Consider the following 16973-nt stretch of genomic DNA (forward strand, 5'->3'; position numbering starts at 1 on the left):
GGAACTGATAGGAATGTAAGAGCCATCTATAGAGTACATAATGTCTGCAGTGGAAATTGATGCTTGGATCTGGTTTATAATAGACCAGCAGAACATCAATAATGATGCTGCATGTCTGCCCCTAATGGGACACTGTACCCTTTGAAAATAGAAACTTAGAAAATAGAAAAAAGAAAATGGTTAATAAAACGTATAGTATTTAAATAATTCAAATGAATTTTTTTTTTTTTGCAGAAACAATACATTAAGTAAATTTCTGCCATTAATGAAAACATCAGCAATTCTCAGGTTAGCTTTAGCAACATGGTCTGGTATAAATGAATGTAAATGGCACATAAGTTCTCTGATCAGAGTAAAGTGAGTTAGTCAGCGTGGCAGTGGAGATGCTAAGAATGCGGCAGTCACCCACACAGCCATGTGATGCTTCAAAGTCAATTTAAGAAAGCTTGTTAATATAATCAGTGTGCCAAATGTCTGCACTCTCACTGCTGGCTCACACAAACAACGCTTACTGAAATGATTGCTTATGAACTATCGGAGGAATTATATATTTATGAGGCGCTGCGGCTTGAGGGGAAGATTATCAGTGAAAAATTACCTAAGTGCTTTGATATTTATTCAAATAACTCAAGGTAAACCACATTAGTGCTTGTGGAGCCATCTTCCTCCCCAAATGTTTGCCACTCATTTGATAGCAGTGTCCCATATAAAGCGTGCACCAGGAGAATAACAAGGACTGGAACTAAAACCGTAAGAAAGGAGGGAGTGCGATGACAATGGACCACTGCATAAAGAGATTTAAAACAAGGTCAAAGTAAATCTCTAAGTGATTAAAAATGGCCAGAGCCAATGCAAGGGCTGCACATTCCCTTTCACAGGAAACAAGCAGAGTAAGAAGAAATTTCACTGATCTTGATATCAGAAGAGCTCTGACTGGCAAATGAAGGGGCAAATTAATAAAATGAAAAGTTTCTAGACTGCATCTTCATCTGTACTAATGAAATATGCTTAAAAATGCCTCAATTGGATCTTCAAACGTATTATATCTAATATGTGGAAAAAAGATAAGAGAAAAGCACACCACCAACATCCATCATAGCTCGCACCAGGATTTTGTAGGGATCAGTGGAACCCAGCGTTTTAGAAATTCAGTTTTGTGCTACATTTACTGCTTAATGTCTAGGGACACAAACAGATATAAACTCAAGAAGCTTAAAGCAGTACATGGAGAAAAAACAGCCCCGTTAACCTAGAGCATTAGAAACTGTAAGAATATCTACAAACCTAATTACCAACAAGAGCTGACTTCACCAATCACATCAGTACATTATAACAGCAAGCTGAAGATATTAGGTCTTTTATTCAAAATAAAGTTATATGGTTTGTTATAGGGCTATGTTATGCTTTAATGCAGTTTACAAAGGATAATTGACAAAATGGAAGTAGGAAATCATACCATCAATACATTATCACACTAAAGAATCAAGTCCAGTCCAGACCAAGAGAAAAATCATTCAAACAAAATTCACAAAGTACTTTAATTATGTTTCCTAGGGAGTTACATATTCAAAATGATAAGTTACCTTTTGAAAACTTCTGTTGACTTTTCTATGAAAACATGAATAACATAATTTCATCATTTCATTGAATAACATCAACGCACCCTCATTTGACAGCTTTAATAACTGGAGACAAATTGGGTGCATATAGTCCACGGTCTATACTCACTGCAACACACTTCTTATGATAAAAATGGAAATTCTGTCATTAGTCCATTTCCAAAGTTGTATGATGATATCTGTGTAAATGGTGCAAGATTCTCCTGCTCGGTCGTTTCCGTGTATTGTAAGTGAATGGGAACTGAGGGTGTCAGAGTCCATTATGACAAAAAAATGTAATAAATAATAAATAAAAAAAAACAATTAAAAGCATCAAATAACATTGATGCCAACAATGATGTCTGCTCACATGACAAACAAGAACCAATGGAGTTTCAAATGAATCATGTCGAAAAATCTACTTTCAATTTTAACCATTATGTTGTGTTTTTTTTTTCAGTATTTATTTAAAAAATATATATATTTCAGTATTTTTTTTTTTCAACATTTATTTCAGTAAATTTCAGTATTTTTTTTTATTTGTCTATTGTTTTTATTAGGCTTCTAAAATGAAGAAAGTTGCATTGGCAGCATGCTAAATAAAATAACTTTTTTTCAGTTAAAGTTTATTTCAAATAATGGTTTTTTTTATGGTTTTAGTTTTAGTTAACGATAACTCTGTAGCAAAGGGAACATTTTCAATAAATAATGGCTGAAATTTTTCTGATTATCCCACAAAGCAATAGTTTGGCTTAAAAAGTCTTGGAATATAATGCTCAAACCATATGAACTGCTTTTATCACACTTTTTTGTTATTTGGGAGCTTGACAGCCCCAGTTCCCATTCACATTAATTTCACAGAAAAGCACACTTAGAAAAGAAAATCCTTTTTATGGACGAAATAATGACAGAACTTTCACTTTTAGGTGACCTATCTCTTCATGGTCTGGAAAGCATGAGGAAGCAAAATGGCTGACAGCCTCATATGAGGCCAGAAGATGGAGGATCTTACCTGCATAGCGCAGCGGGGCATCTTTATCCAAGGCTATCAGCGGAGGGTCCAGGAGAACTTTGTCATCATTTTCCGTTACGATACCATGATACGTGTTCTCAATCCATGGCTTGTGCTTATTTACTGTTGGCAGAAAAAAAAACAACAACAGGAAAATAGAAATTAATTTTATTGCTGAATAAAACCAAGCCTAGACAACAACCAATTATTTTGGTTTCTGTGAGGATGCACTATGCTTCAGCACAACTGTACGCCAGATAAAAGCCAGAGCACAAAATCACACACTGACATAACGCAGAAGTAGTGCGTTAGCAGTTTGCTCGGGCTGAGAGCAGACAGAAGCTCAGCGACTCATTAGTGTTGACTGAAGGCTCTGAGCTCTGAAAGCAGAGAGGACAGATACAGTGTACTTTAGCTTCAGACTGCAGAATCACTGCAGTAACTGCACTGTCCGGACGCAGAGGTTGATGTGAAGGGCAGATTGCTCTCTTCAACGGCTAATCAGTGCCTCTACCCAAAATGTGAGCACATCAGCAGTTGCTGGGTGAAAGGGGACACTCCTGCAGAGCTGATCTCATTGTGTGCGGACCTAACAGCGACGCAGCGGCAGGAAGCAGGAGGCCGTATGGAAACAAAATGAGCTCAGACTGATGTCGTCAACAGCAGGGTCCATCCACAAGACTGAATCAGCTGTTGACAAACAAGCTAAAAGACATAGCTCTTCAGCAAGCACTTAGCTGATCCTTAACCATAATTATAAACACTAGTTTCTGTGCATATTGCTTATTTATCATGGTCTTTGCAGTCCCAAAGTACAGATTTATTACATTAAGTGATTGAGGAAAAAGATGAGAAACATTTTTTTCATAAAGGATCTAACAATATTAGCAGTACCAAAGTACAGTATTAGTGTAAATGTATACATTACATAATAAAAAAGAGGGGGTCTAATGCTATTTCATGCATTCTGACTTATTTACACTATTAAAGAGTTGGTTTCATAAACAAAACATGAGGGTGTATGATATGGGTATATAATACGAGGGTATTTCTGTACCAAATATAAGCTTCGGAAAATTTTTCTTTTCAAGTGTGGCCCTGTATGATGTCATAAAGGGCGGAATTCCTTGTATGGGACTTCTCCAGGAAGAGCACGTGTACACATCAACCCGAGCGAGAGCAAGAGAACACCTTCAGCGTGCTTCATTCGTGTTACGGACGTCGTCGACAGAGCTGCACAGGACTTGCTCAAGAAGGATTTTTCATTATGTTTTTGTTATATGTTTTCATTATGTGAACCTTGTTCAGCTTCCCAAAGAGCCCGGCATTTCGGTGATGAATGTTTTATAAACAAATTAAATAAAGTTTAGGTCAATGATGTTTTAGTTCCGGTTTTAAGTCGATGCCACAGCTTGCAGACAATCGATATGCAAAAGTTAGATGTCCATCTGCCAAAACATTGAAAACAATTAAATCATTAAAAACATACATTTTCCACTAGATATTTTAGTCTTCATCCCATCACGATGCCGACTCAACATTGTGATGTCTGTCAGCCAACGTCTATCAGGCAAACCCTACTGCTAAGTGAATAAATCTAAATCATCTGTAATCATACGAAAGTACACTTTGACTGAAAAATATCTTCACTCAAGCTAAACATAATAAACTAAATCTAAGATTCTTGTGCTTTACAATCCATCAACATCCACTTTGCTACCAGCTCCCATCCCTTTTACTGTTCAGAATTGCTGTCTGAAAATATCTGCGCCGTGTGCAGCAGCTGGAGTGTATGCGCATGATTTATTGGCTTCAGCGTGGTTCCTGTGCACCGATGTCTTACGACTCGCCCCGCAGGCAGAAGCCTGATCAGTGACACTAATTGAAGGATATAACCTCCACAGCAATAACACCATAATGCTCACCTCCATTCATATTACACGCCAGATCCAATTTCACACCTTCTAAAAAAAACTGCATGCTTGACAGAACTGCCGCTTCATTTTCATGTTTCTCTACCCTGTTAATTTTCAGCTGCAATACATTTGTGATTTAAAACGGTGCATGGTTCAGGAACCGACAATTGTACATGTCTATCAATGCTACACAAACACAGCATTAGAGTCATGCTTTGTATCCATACAACGAGAGCTGAGAAGTCCAAGACTTGGTATTGTCTGTGAAATTTGTGATCTGGCTCATAAATCGTCTTAGTAAAGAGGGTTCATGTGACCTGCTGCTGCTGCTGGTTGTCTGTGGACAGATTGTCAGACCAGACTAGCCTGATAATCTGCTTTAAAATCCCAGGTTTATAAAACCTTAAGAGCCGAGGTAATTCACATGCTGAAAGGGGCATGTTGGGGCATATCGCTACTAATAATGAGAACAAGACCAGAACATAACATAGCCTACATTGTATACCTCACTTAAATCAGATTTCTTAAAGATGAACACTTGAGGGGAAAATTAAAAGCTATTTTGAATCAAGGATAATTATCAATTTAACTAATTAGAAATGGAAGAAATAGTTTGGTTGTTGCCGATGCAAAACTAAACGCCAAGATGCTAAAGTGTTGTAGAATGTTACTAGGGTGCTGCCATGGAGATAAGGATGGTTACTAGGATACTAGGATGTTGAAGTCTCAACAGCTAATTTTACGTACACTACCATTCAAAATGATGTTCTTTTAAACATGATATTTATCAAAGAATACTGAAGAAAATGTATCACTGTTTCCCCCAAAAATTATAAGCTGTTTTCAACCTTGATAATAATAATGAGAAATATTTTGTGAGCACATAGAAACACACCTTATTTTATTGTGGTGCCTAGATATGGCTTGGGTTCCTAAGTAAATGAAAAGCTTATAAAAGCTACACTATTTGAAAATGCCTTAGAAAGTAAATCAAAGCCGGAACATGGGACATTTGTATTTGAGTGGTAAAACACTCGAGGTTAAGCTTGGTTTACATCGACAAAGATCTGCTTGTACTCACTAACCCTCCTGCTGAGAAAAATCTAAAAACACGTTTATCATCACATATTAACATGAAAATAAATACTAATCACTAAGAACCTGTTCACGAACAGGCAACATGGTGTGAATTATAAAGATGCTCAATGGACAACAATTTAATGAATGAGTCTTTATTTGCAAATGTTTTGGTACATCTCAATAAGGGTCCTTGAGACCTCTTGGAGAGCATTCAGCCATGGCAGTGATCCCAGCTAGAGAAAACCACAAAACACAGCAGCCAAACACCTGCTGAACACTGGCCACACTCCCACACACACTCATGTAACATATGACACACATATCACTCCTTCTCTCACCAAAAACACATTTACCAATCAAACGGCAATCATTTTCTTCTTTAAACTTCCTTGAAGCCCTTAATGAACCATTTAAAACAGCTTATGTTTGAAGAGCCCACACTGATGTCTGGTGTGCATCATTATAAACTAAATGAGCGGGTATCAAGCGGAAGGGCTGCTTACCAGGCTGGCGGAGAATTAATCTGACTACTGAAAGAGCTCTGATGTGGTTGATAGACTTTCTGAGCGCCCTGCAGCTTTGGCACAAGGCAAGCGTTTGGGACGGCAGGCAGCCAGTTGGCTGTTTTTACATGCATCTTGCATAGACACACTTTAGATCCTTGCACAACAGCAACACAATGCAACTGTTGCGGAACTTGCGACAAAAGTAACAGATAGAATTGTTTGATAAATAGGCTAAAATGAGGACAACACACCAAAAATATGATTTCATAATGACAGCAGTCGAATAGAGTGTCGCAACAAGTGGCTAAAGGTCACTAGAGATGGAAAAGCTCTCAGTTTTGTCATTCAATGTCTGAAGAGGTTGATGCAGCAGAGTGTTTTATACATGAAAGCTATGCAAATCAATGTTATGTAACTGGTGCATTAAAGCAATACTAACACTTGATCACAGTGGAGCAAATATGTTGTTTTCATTCAAAATTATTAATTGACAGCATACTTAAAGGACAAGAATATGTATATTTGAAGTTGTATATTTGTATATTTGAATTACATTTGAAGGCTGAAGCAGTCTGGAACAGAATAGAAAGTAATAATATAATATAATAGTGGTTAAAATTCATTTTTTGATGTTAAAGTTAATCACACATTATTATTATCATTATTACTACGTATCAACTGTTTTATAATTCCACTGGGTGACAACAGAATCCTAGCACATAAATGACCTCCTTCACCAATCTATAGAACATAGTCATTAGAGCAAGAGCAACTACTTTTAGCCGAAATTAAATCTTCTAATGCTAGCAGGCACAAATTAGTGGCTAATGATGCAGCCGAGTGAGGAAACACTGTTGGCCTAAAACTGCCTCCATCCCAGCAGCACACAAGATTAGGAGATCCTAGACATATACTTAAGAACATCAGACTAACCAGGTCCTGTGTGTGTGTGTTTTTTTTTTTTTTTTTTTTTTTTGCATGTCTAAAGGGATAAATAAACCCTGTCTGTCATACTAAAGCGTGAGGAATCTGAAACAAGCCAGCGGCTTTATATCCAAACACATTACACATTGGAGTTGGCAAGCAGAGAATTGCCTAGTCACAGTCTTTCACATGCTTTATCCAGCACAGCCATCCAGTCAGATTGCGTCACCATGACCAGATAGGAAGCTATAGGTACGTCATCTGATCGATGACAAATATTACAGCAGGGGCTCTTGTCAGACAGCAATCGCCAAGCACAGATGGGGGTCTGGGTCAGGGACTATTGTGCTATGCCTGGCAAGCAATCCTGTTAGACACCATGTTAACCCACTGACACCTAATCCCATAATGAGATGCTCCTGTTTCATTCACTTACAAGGTCACAGACTCGTACAACTTTACAAAGTGCTGTGGTGTATCACATATGCTTAAGTCAAAAGTTTACTGTAAGACGGTTGTAAGTACACACAGATAAATTATGGTCAAAGTAGATTATTCTCATTTCTCACTTTTCTGGAACAAGAAAGGGAAGCCTGAATTATTGTTCACAAGAGACTTTAAAAAAAAAAATTCTTCCTTTGCAGTTGCTAAAATTTAATTATACAGATTTTGTGGAAGATTTGAGAACATCACTAGTTGGGAGGTGGCACTCCAAAGGAAACCATCAAGACTTTTTCCTGCTGTTCTTCACTCGTACTCTACAGGGCTAACGACGGTCTTCAGTTATGGCAAACAGAAGCAATGAATTAGCTGCTAGGTCAGTAAACCGTGAGAAATACTTTCTATTGCAGTCGAGCATAAAGCAATTAAGCCACATACTTTCTTTAACCTTATTTTTACCATTATTTGACATGGGGGGTTGGGTACACGCTGGTGAATGGGCATCTTAAAATGGAGAGCGAGACTGAATTATATTTTTGGAGATCTGCATTAAACTGGCCGACCTCCAAAACAAAAGCAGAGTGTGAATGCGTGTTTGTTGCATTATGATTTGATTGATGAGGGGAAGCCAAAGGTTATGGTGTCAACCATGCATGTTCATCCATCTGCTGGAATCCCTCTAGATCTTTATAGACAGAACAGCCTGAACAACCGGGAAACAAAACCACATAAATAGCTAAAATAACATCCAAAATGACACTTTAGACCATTAGAAATATTTTTTCTTATTTGAAAGACCTTCACAGGGCTTCCTCTAGGTCTGGGTAATATGTATATTTTGGCCGAATTGCTATATCAAGTATCTCTGTATTTAGTTTTTCTTTTTGGATTTTTTTTTTTTTTTTAGAATCTGGATTTATATAAAAACAATAAAAAAAATAAAAAAATCACATCCTGCCCAATGTTGTCCAACAAAACAGTACACATTAAAAGCTATGAAAAAAAAGCACATAGGCTATATACATATGTACAAAAAGGGTTAAAATCACATTACATTCTAACCTTACAATTTAAAAGCAAAAATAATGCTTCGAATGCACAAGTTAAATTCACTAAACTAAATATGAAAATAAATAAAAACAAAAGCACAGACTAATTGTGTTTGCCTATGTTGATTACCCCATCATAGTCACTTTACAGCAGTGTTATCCAAATCTTGTCCTGGAGGGCCAATGAGCTGCAGAGTTTAGCTCCAACCTTGATCAAACTCGCCTACCTGTGATCTTCTAATGATCCTGAAGACACTGATTAAAAAAACACTTACTTGTAGGTTTAAAATTCTATACATAAAATTTATTTTCCAACTACAAATATTTCAGCAAACTCTATATTTTAGTTAGAATTCTTGCGCTCCTATTTCATTGCGCTCTGTCTGTTTGGAGCACACATGTGGCGGTGCTCATTCACTGAAGTCTGTGAAGTTCAGCGGTGACTCGTAACGCACTCATCCACCCTTAACTGCAGACTTTCTAACATTTACAGATGGAGAATATACCTGTGAAATGTAAGTTATGCACTGAGGAAAACAGCACATCTGAAACATTAAACAGCTCAAGAGGTGTCTCTGTCAGAAGCACATGTATGCGTCAGAGCATCTGACAGGGCAAGCAGCTTTAAACTATATGTGTTGAGTATATCTCAAGTTTTTTTATAAAGCCCTTAATATAAGCTTGTCTCATGTTTAGAACAAATTTAATAATTTAATATTAAGGGATAATAGCTCCCTTTGTCTCTCACTTTATTTTTCAGATGTGCTCATATCAAACTACTGTATATCAATAAAACAGTAGGCTATTGTCTTGCACCATATTGTTTATAAAAAAATTTAAATCGATATATCGTCGATATTCTGCCGGGCCCTAACTTCCTCCGGTGTCCTGTACACACACGGCATGTTTAAATGGTTTAACGAAGGGTGGCTATTTCCGGTCAGTATGGCCTAGAAACCTTTTCATGACAATGATCACAACCAGGGTGCCATCTAAAGCAGCCTTAGTCAATTATCACCACAGACGCCTCCGTTCTCACCTCGAGAGCAAGCGAGCTGCGAGTTCTCACTGAGCACACAGCTGCTTCACAATTCAAGATCTATCAGTGGTAGTAAAAGATAACTACTGATCGACACCTCAGCAGACTTGAAAATGGATTGGATTTCACACTTGATGGATTTGCAGTTACTTCTGAAAAGCCCCTTTCACACTGCCATTCCGGCAAATACACAGGTTAAGTGTTTCTCCAATTGTTCCCGGGTCGCTAGATTTTGCACTTTCACACTGCCAGTGATGACCCAGTATATGTGCGTGCTTTCACACACAACCCTTGAAGATCCCATAACAACACGTGACATCAGCGCGTGACGTGTAATGTACGAGTCGAAAACGCTAGGCACGTTATACTTTCACTGAAGCAAGCAAACGATCTCTGCATCAGCGCGGAAAGTGATGAACTAACTGATCTCTGCTTCATTACAGTTTGCACATATGTTTTCATCGCGAATGTTGATCTTCCTTCAAAACAGCTGGTAAAAGAGTCGCGCGATAGCGCGCGTCATCACTTCGACACGGAATTTAGATCTGGCTTTTGTTCACACAGCGCTCGACCCGGGTCGAACCCCGCAATGTTACTAGGTCCCCGACCCGGTTTCAGTTCGGTAATCAATCCCGGGACGTGGTTGCTTTCACACAGAAGGCGACCCGGCAATGTTCCGGGAATATTGCTGGTCCGACGTGCAGTGTGAAAGGGGCTTAACTGATCTCTGCTTCATTACAGTTTGCACATACTTTTTCGTCAAGAAGGTTGATCTTCCTTCAAAACAGCTGGTAAAAGAGTCACGCGATAACGTGCGTCATCACTTTGACACGGAATTAGATCTGGCTTTTGTTCACACAGCGCTCGTCCCGGGTTGAATCTGGCAATGTTACTAGGTCCCCGACCCGGGTTCAATGCAGGAATCAATCCCGGAATGTGGTTGCTTTCACACAGAAGGCGACCCGGCAATGTTCCGGCAATATGACGGGTCCGACGTGCAGTGTGAAAGGGGCTAAAGAGACTTTAAAACAGTGTCCTTTTGAAGCATCATCCAAAATTGGTTGCCTTGGTTTGACATCTTTGCTGAGCAGACCCCATTCTCATGTGAATAATGACTAACAACTAATAATGCCGCGTTTCCACCGAATATACCCAGAACAATTGTACCAGGATCTTTTTTTCCTCAGGAACTATTCTCCCCCCAGACCTGTTGCTTTCTGCGTTTCCACCGCAGTCTAAAGTACCGTGTAGATTATGCGAATAGTCTGGTGACATAGGTCTGCACGCGTTTCTCAATGCAAAGTACGCAAAATTCAGACTTGCATCCTCGGTAGTTCAGACTTTGCACATTCGACTTGGGAGTGTGATGTCCGCAAGGACGCAAATCACCAGCAGGGACTTTCTGAGGGGCATTTCTTTTTTAGCCAGAACTTTATTATATCCTGGTTCCTGTGGTGGAAACACACCGAGTACCAGCCCAAAGACCCTAGTTTCAATTACCTAAACCTAAAATTATACATTCATTATAGCTGACAAATTAGACAAATTATTATTTTATAACATAAATGGTATAAATCAAACAAATTACACCATTTTTTAAATAATATTATAATAAAATAATATTAAATATATTTGTATATGATTTTTTTTTTTTTACAAATTTCCTCACAAGAAAAAGACAATGTAATAACCAGTAATAATAATAACAACCAGATATATACATAATTTAGCTCAGCTATCATAATGATTCACCCAACAAACATTCAAAAGCATCGTGTGAATTTCTGAAGGGAGAATGAAGCACCTAATAACTTTTACTACTTGAAGTTAATTGGTACCTGTACTTAAACAAATTTTAAGTTGGTCTAAAGTTGACAGCCACACTTAAATGTTTGCATACAAATAAAAAAAATGGCACTACCTGTTAAAACAGGCCTCATCAGTCAGGAAATTGATTGTTCATAGAGGTATAAGTCTCATAAGGGAAATCTCTACTGCCCAATATATCTCCCAGTAGGAAGGGTTCATAGCCAAACCAAAATAAGGGGTCAGTGTGTACTCAAGGAAGTATCTGTTTGTCCAGCGGAGCAGTCGCAACAGCACGACAAGGCCCAGGCGTTTTCGGGGAGGACGGGGGCAGGGCGTGTGAATGGTGCTCAATCACAGCTCAGTATGGAGCACACAAAGGCCCAGTGAGAGTGAAAGTGAGCCGTCGCTATAGAACACAGAGCTGCTTTTCATGTCTCTAGAGGCCTCTATCCACAGGTAACACCTACTCTCTGGTTACCTGTTCCCATGGAGCTGTGGGGCTGACACGATAAAGCAGAGGGTCACATTTATCAGACTAAACAAAGAGCACAAACCATGACAGACACTGAATGGATGGGCTCTCTTCAGAGCACTCAGCATGTGGACTGGGTTGACCTGAAATGTAAGCAGGTAATGATGTTATGGGTAGGGTTACTGTCCAAATAGGCTTCAATAGGGTCTACATTAAGTTATCAGTTTTAGGGCACTGAAGAATGGGCTCTATTCTTTTGTTCCGTTACTTCCTGAGTGATCAAGAAAGATTTATCTTTAAACCTGGAAAGAAAACAAAAAACAAAAACACGATCAACCTGAACAACGATACCACCCCAACCCCATCCCAAAAAAACTTTCTCATCAGATTTACATTAAACTCATAGATGACCTATTTTGAGTTTTCACCAAAAGGTGAGGACGTTGCATCTATGTTGAATAGTATCCATATGCAGCTGTGGATGCAATCATTGGTGAGCATGAGAGACTTACCGACCCCGGACCTATGAATGGTAGAGTATTTAATGTATACTTTGCACTTTAAATTAACATCCACTCTAAGAAACAAATCTGAGGACAAATGATTTTGATAGTACAGACTTTCAATCCGGTTTACAGACCGATAAATTCAAAGAACTGGTTATTCAAACAGCTAACCTTCTAATTTATTTTGTAATACGCCGTTTAGCACATCCTTACCCAGTACTTACCATAGCACAGAAAAGAAAGATCTATTACAATAAACAAACACATGTATGCAATTTGGCCTGTATACTTCAAATGCACAATGTTGTTTTAGAAAGATCAGCAATAGCAGTCAAGCAGCTACCATACGAGTCAAAGAAACAGACCTAATATTCAGTACATAATGACCTATTCTTGACAGATCACTGACTCAATTCAGCTCGCAAAGCGGTCAATGAAATTACCACTGACTGCCCAGCCGCCACGATGACTAAGGGCTGATTGTCTGAACAAATTTCTGTTACACTGGCTGCCCTAAAAGTGAAAATGCAGCAATTTCAAAAAAACAGATGAGCAATGCATTGTTATCTGTTGTGCTTATAAAGTCCTTGGAATTCAAGATACATAATTGCGTCTAACAGTGGGCGCATTGTGACGTGCTTATTGCGGCACGCGGCTCTGAGCTCTCTGCCAAGAGACCCTTTGTTTCCCAGAGTACAAATTCCATGAATAAACAGCACAACATATTACACATATTAAACGACTGCAATACACAGGGCAACAGATTTGGCAGAAAAACTAAAACAATGTTTCCATTAGAAAACATAATAAATTCATAAATGAATGCGCCAAATGCTTTCAAAACACTTCAAATAAAGACTAAAAGCTTAAAAGTAATTACGTTCGAGCAGCGTGCATCAACAACATTCCCTGTGCATTCCCTGCTCCACCGTGAGGAACAATGAGTCCAATACCTCCTCCTGAGAGAAAGTCTGCTCAGCTTATTTTATCCATCCTCTATGCTGTGTATATTCTCTTCCCACTGTTCCCAGAATTAATGGGCCCTACACTGAAGCAAAAAGCTCCTAATGGACGTCTAGCTATCTGCAAAACCAACACATCAAAAGTGTTGTAGTTCCTATGGGAAGATTATCCATCAGGCCATCTGTAAGTTAACACATTCTTCTGCTACAGGATTCACTTTGCTGAAACAGGCAAAACATTTGACCGGGGGCCATGAGAGTCGAACAAAGCAGCTGTTTATACAAAACCTTCTCCAATCTGAAATGTAGTGAACTAAGCTACGAAATGAATATTCATCTCATTTTTCCTTAACATGAGAAATTGTGCACGTCTAACCAGACAAATGTATCAAAGTTTGTACCAAACGAACAACCATCTGTCACTAGAAGCCAAATTATAGAAATAAATCACTGTTATAAGCTGCAGGGGAAAGTTAGCTTCTCTGATATACGTTGGTAACGGCTTCTCTGATATAATCTGATAACTAACTAACTGCTTTGTGAGCACAGCTTGAATTAAAGCATTAAATTAACCTCTCAGCATTCTCCAGAAACAGAAAATATGGCAGCCTTTCGAAGAAGCTTTATAATTAAACCGTAAAAATATCCACTAAACAAATGCAATATTACTTTAGAGATCCCTATACATCTCGTGATCATTTGAGGAGTGTAATTCAGTGTGAAGGTGGGATTTTCACTCGACTTATTACAGCAGGGAAGGGAGCAGGTGTGTTTAAACAAAGCTAGTCAAACTCATGAGAGACCCTGTCAAATGCATCAAGGATAATAAAGTTATCCAAGGCTAATAAACACTGAGTGAGATGTGGTAATAATTTGTGAATTCACAGACTCTGTAAAAGAGAGAAAATGGAGGACGTTGCTCATCTGTGAATTTTAGACAAATCACAAGTGCTACTCTAAACAGTGACACATTTTTTGGCTGTCAAGCGATCTCAGTTTTCCAGTGATGAAAAACTAGCGAAATCCACAGATCCAAAGAGTACTTTAGTATTGGAAATCACAATCCTAACAAGTCATACATTGTTAGAGACTGCACAAATGATTTAAATTTTGTCTTCAGTCTGGTGTGTTGTATACATTAGCAGTAATGTATACAACACACCAGACTGAAGACATTTTTGGTAAAGCAAGTAAACCTATACGAATGGTTCTGTTGGAGGTGGTGTGCAACCCAAAAAATGGATTGGAGGTCTGTTCTGATAGAGTTGTGGATGAATATGCTTATTCGTTTTAAAAAAGAGAGAAGAAAATATCTCATGTGACTTGTTGTTGACATCAATTCCTCTGCATCCAATCAAACTCAATAGTATTTAAATGCAGAGTAACTAGTCCCTGGTATGGATAATACAAATTCGATATTTGACCCAGTGTCTGGTAAACCAGACTTTTGTTGTTGTTTATGAATTTGCATAACTTTTCTATTTAGTTAATGTTATTTTAATAATTGTTCCAATTGCTCTGCCTATGAAGGTCAAGGTAATAACAATGCATTCAATGTTTGATTTCAAGGACATTAACTGATGTTGGTGCATTCCTTAATGTGAAAACCACAGATCAAACTATACAAAAAGCTTCAGAAGTCAAGATGGTCACATACAAAGTTATAAAATTAAGTCTCAACCATGAATTATGCATTCCCAGCTGCCTCACAATCACATGGCAACAACATAATGACTGACGATTATTAGCACTCCTAATAACGAAGGATATCCAAGATTTGATCTGTATGTGGGTCAAATACAAATAAGGATTTGATGTCCAAAAAAATCCTGCTCTTAAACGTGACGAGACCTTAGAAATCATGTTTCATTCTTTGTTCTATTTTCTACAAAGCCATTCACCTAATGTCTCCAAAAGTGCTGTGACCATCTAGTAGCCTTCAAAATATTTTACTTGCACCTTAAACACATTTTGAATTTCTGACCTCTCAAAAAAATAATAGTTCAAAATACCTTTTAAGTTTATTTTTTTTTTGTATATTATAGGCTATAGAATACTTATTACTACACAACAAAAATACGTCATTGACCCATGTAAACAAACAAACAATGTAATTGTTTCTTAACTGCTAAATTTCTTTAATAACATCCACATACTAAGGTCTAACATCAAAAGTAATTCGCACTTGTACATTTGAGAATAATGAACAAGGTAAGTGCACGGCAGGATATTTCTAAAGGCAGCGTTTCACAAGCAAATGTTTGGCACACTAGCCGTGTGTGATGTCTGCGCGTGCACCTGCAGCGATCTCCTTCAGTTATATTTAGCTGCGCGTGAGCCATTTCAAAGATGAATTTTTAAACCCATAGTATTCCACAGAGGATCTGCAATGCGGACGACACACATCATTTTATCGCTATTTATAACAAATTCAAACAACTTCGTTATCGTATAAAACGTCACACGCTGTCTTTGAGAATGGAATAGAAATCCAGTTTGATTTCCAAGCACTGAACGCTACTGATGTATGTTACAAATAACTGCAGGCTGAAGTCTTGGCCGCGGGGTGTGGACACAGAAGACTCGTGTGTAGAAGGATTTGACACTCAAAAATAGCTGTCAAGTGAAGCGGAACCGTAAAAGAGAGTGGAAATGTCACAGCTGACAGGCCACGGCAATTATTTCATGACATTTTTTCAGTACTACGAGACAGGGAGTTAAGAGCAGAGGTTGGTTTTTAATAAACTGCGATGTGCGGCGCGCACGAGACTGCTGGACGCAACATCCACACACTGAGATCAAGCGATTATTTCAGAACATCGTCTAGAAACTGCACCGAGGATACTCACGGGAACATTAATAATATATATTTTACTATCTTGGCATACCAGAAAATATAAACATTTACATATAAAAATATATTTTCATTATAAACAAAACCAGGACTTGAATCTTACCTTTGGCTGCCTCCACCGCGCATAATAGTCCTAAAAGCAGAGCTACCGCAGAAGCGGAAGGTTTCGCCCCGCGGATCCGCATCCCGTCTTCGTAATAAAAACAGCAAAGGATTTAAGCACTCTTATTCTGTCTCCTCTCGCCCGGTAAAATCTGATTTAGCTCAGTGTTGCAAAAAATATCCAGAAGATGTATATCTCGGATTAGTGCGGTAGGTTTAAGATGGCTGCCGCCACCGCCGTTCAGCTCTCTTCTCTCTCAATCACCGTTCAGTCTCTCTCTCTCTCTCTCTCTCCCCGAGCCGCGGATGATCCAACGGGAGCGGCGACGGGCTGACGTCATGACTGCTATAGTGGGAGTGCGGGCCGCCCGCTTTGTCCTTTACATAGTCAACCTCAAAAAGAGGGTGTGGATCGAAAAGATGCGGTGTGTAAAACAGCGCGATCTCCGTGATTATTAGAGTTAGTTTGTATGAGGGTGTCAGCTTTGGTATTTCCTAACCACCTTTTGACATTTTAATATTATCATAGTGAAGTCGAACAAACTATTACCACAAAACAGCACAGAAATTAATCAAATCCATAATACTTGCTTATGTTTGTGCTGGTTGTTACCCACAAAAAATGTTGTAACATCCTATTGGTTGACTTATGCAGGCATATCAAGGTTATCATAAATAATCCCAATGGCTGCACTTGAGATCA

General features: G+C 38.5%; 1 protein-coding gene across 4 annotated transcripts in view; it reads right to left on the bottom strand.

The window, feature by feature from the left end:
• LOC127944658 (calsyntenin-1) overlaps positions 1 to 16615 on the bottom strand; it is a 36183-nt gene extending 19568 nt beyond the window's left edge. For 2 of the 4 annotated variants that reach the window (XM_052540761.1, XM_052540758.1), the window contains exons 1-2: positions 16272 to 16551; positions 2611 to 2733 (exon numbers count right to left, since the gene is read on the bottom strand). In XM_052540761.1, the coding sequence (XP_052396721.1) occupies positions 2611 to 2733; positions 16272 to 16353 (205 nt within the window). In that variant the 5' untranslated portion in view covers positions 16354 to 16551. Of the gene's footprint in view, positions 1 to 2610; positions 2734 to 16271 lie in introns of all 4 variants that reach the window. The other 2 variants (XM_052540762.1, XM_052540760.1) reach the window with 2 other exon arrangements.
• Between the last annotated feature and the right edge of the window lie 358 nt (positions 16616 to 16973).

This window comes from Carassius gibelio, chromosome A23, assembly GCF_023724105.1.
Source record: "Carassius gibelio isolate Cgi1373 ecotype wild population from Czech Republic chromosome A23, carGib1.2-hapl.c, whole genome shotgun sequence".
Lineage (NCBI taxonomy): Eukaryota > Metazoa > Chordata > Actinopteri > Cypriniformes > Cyprinidae > Carassius > Carassius gibelio.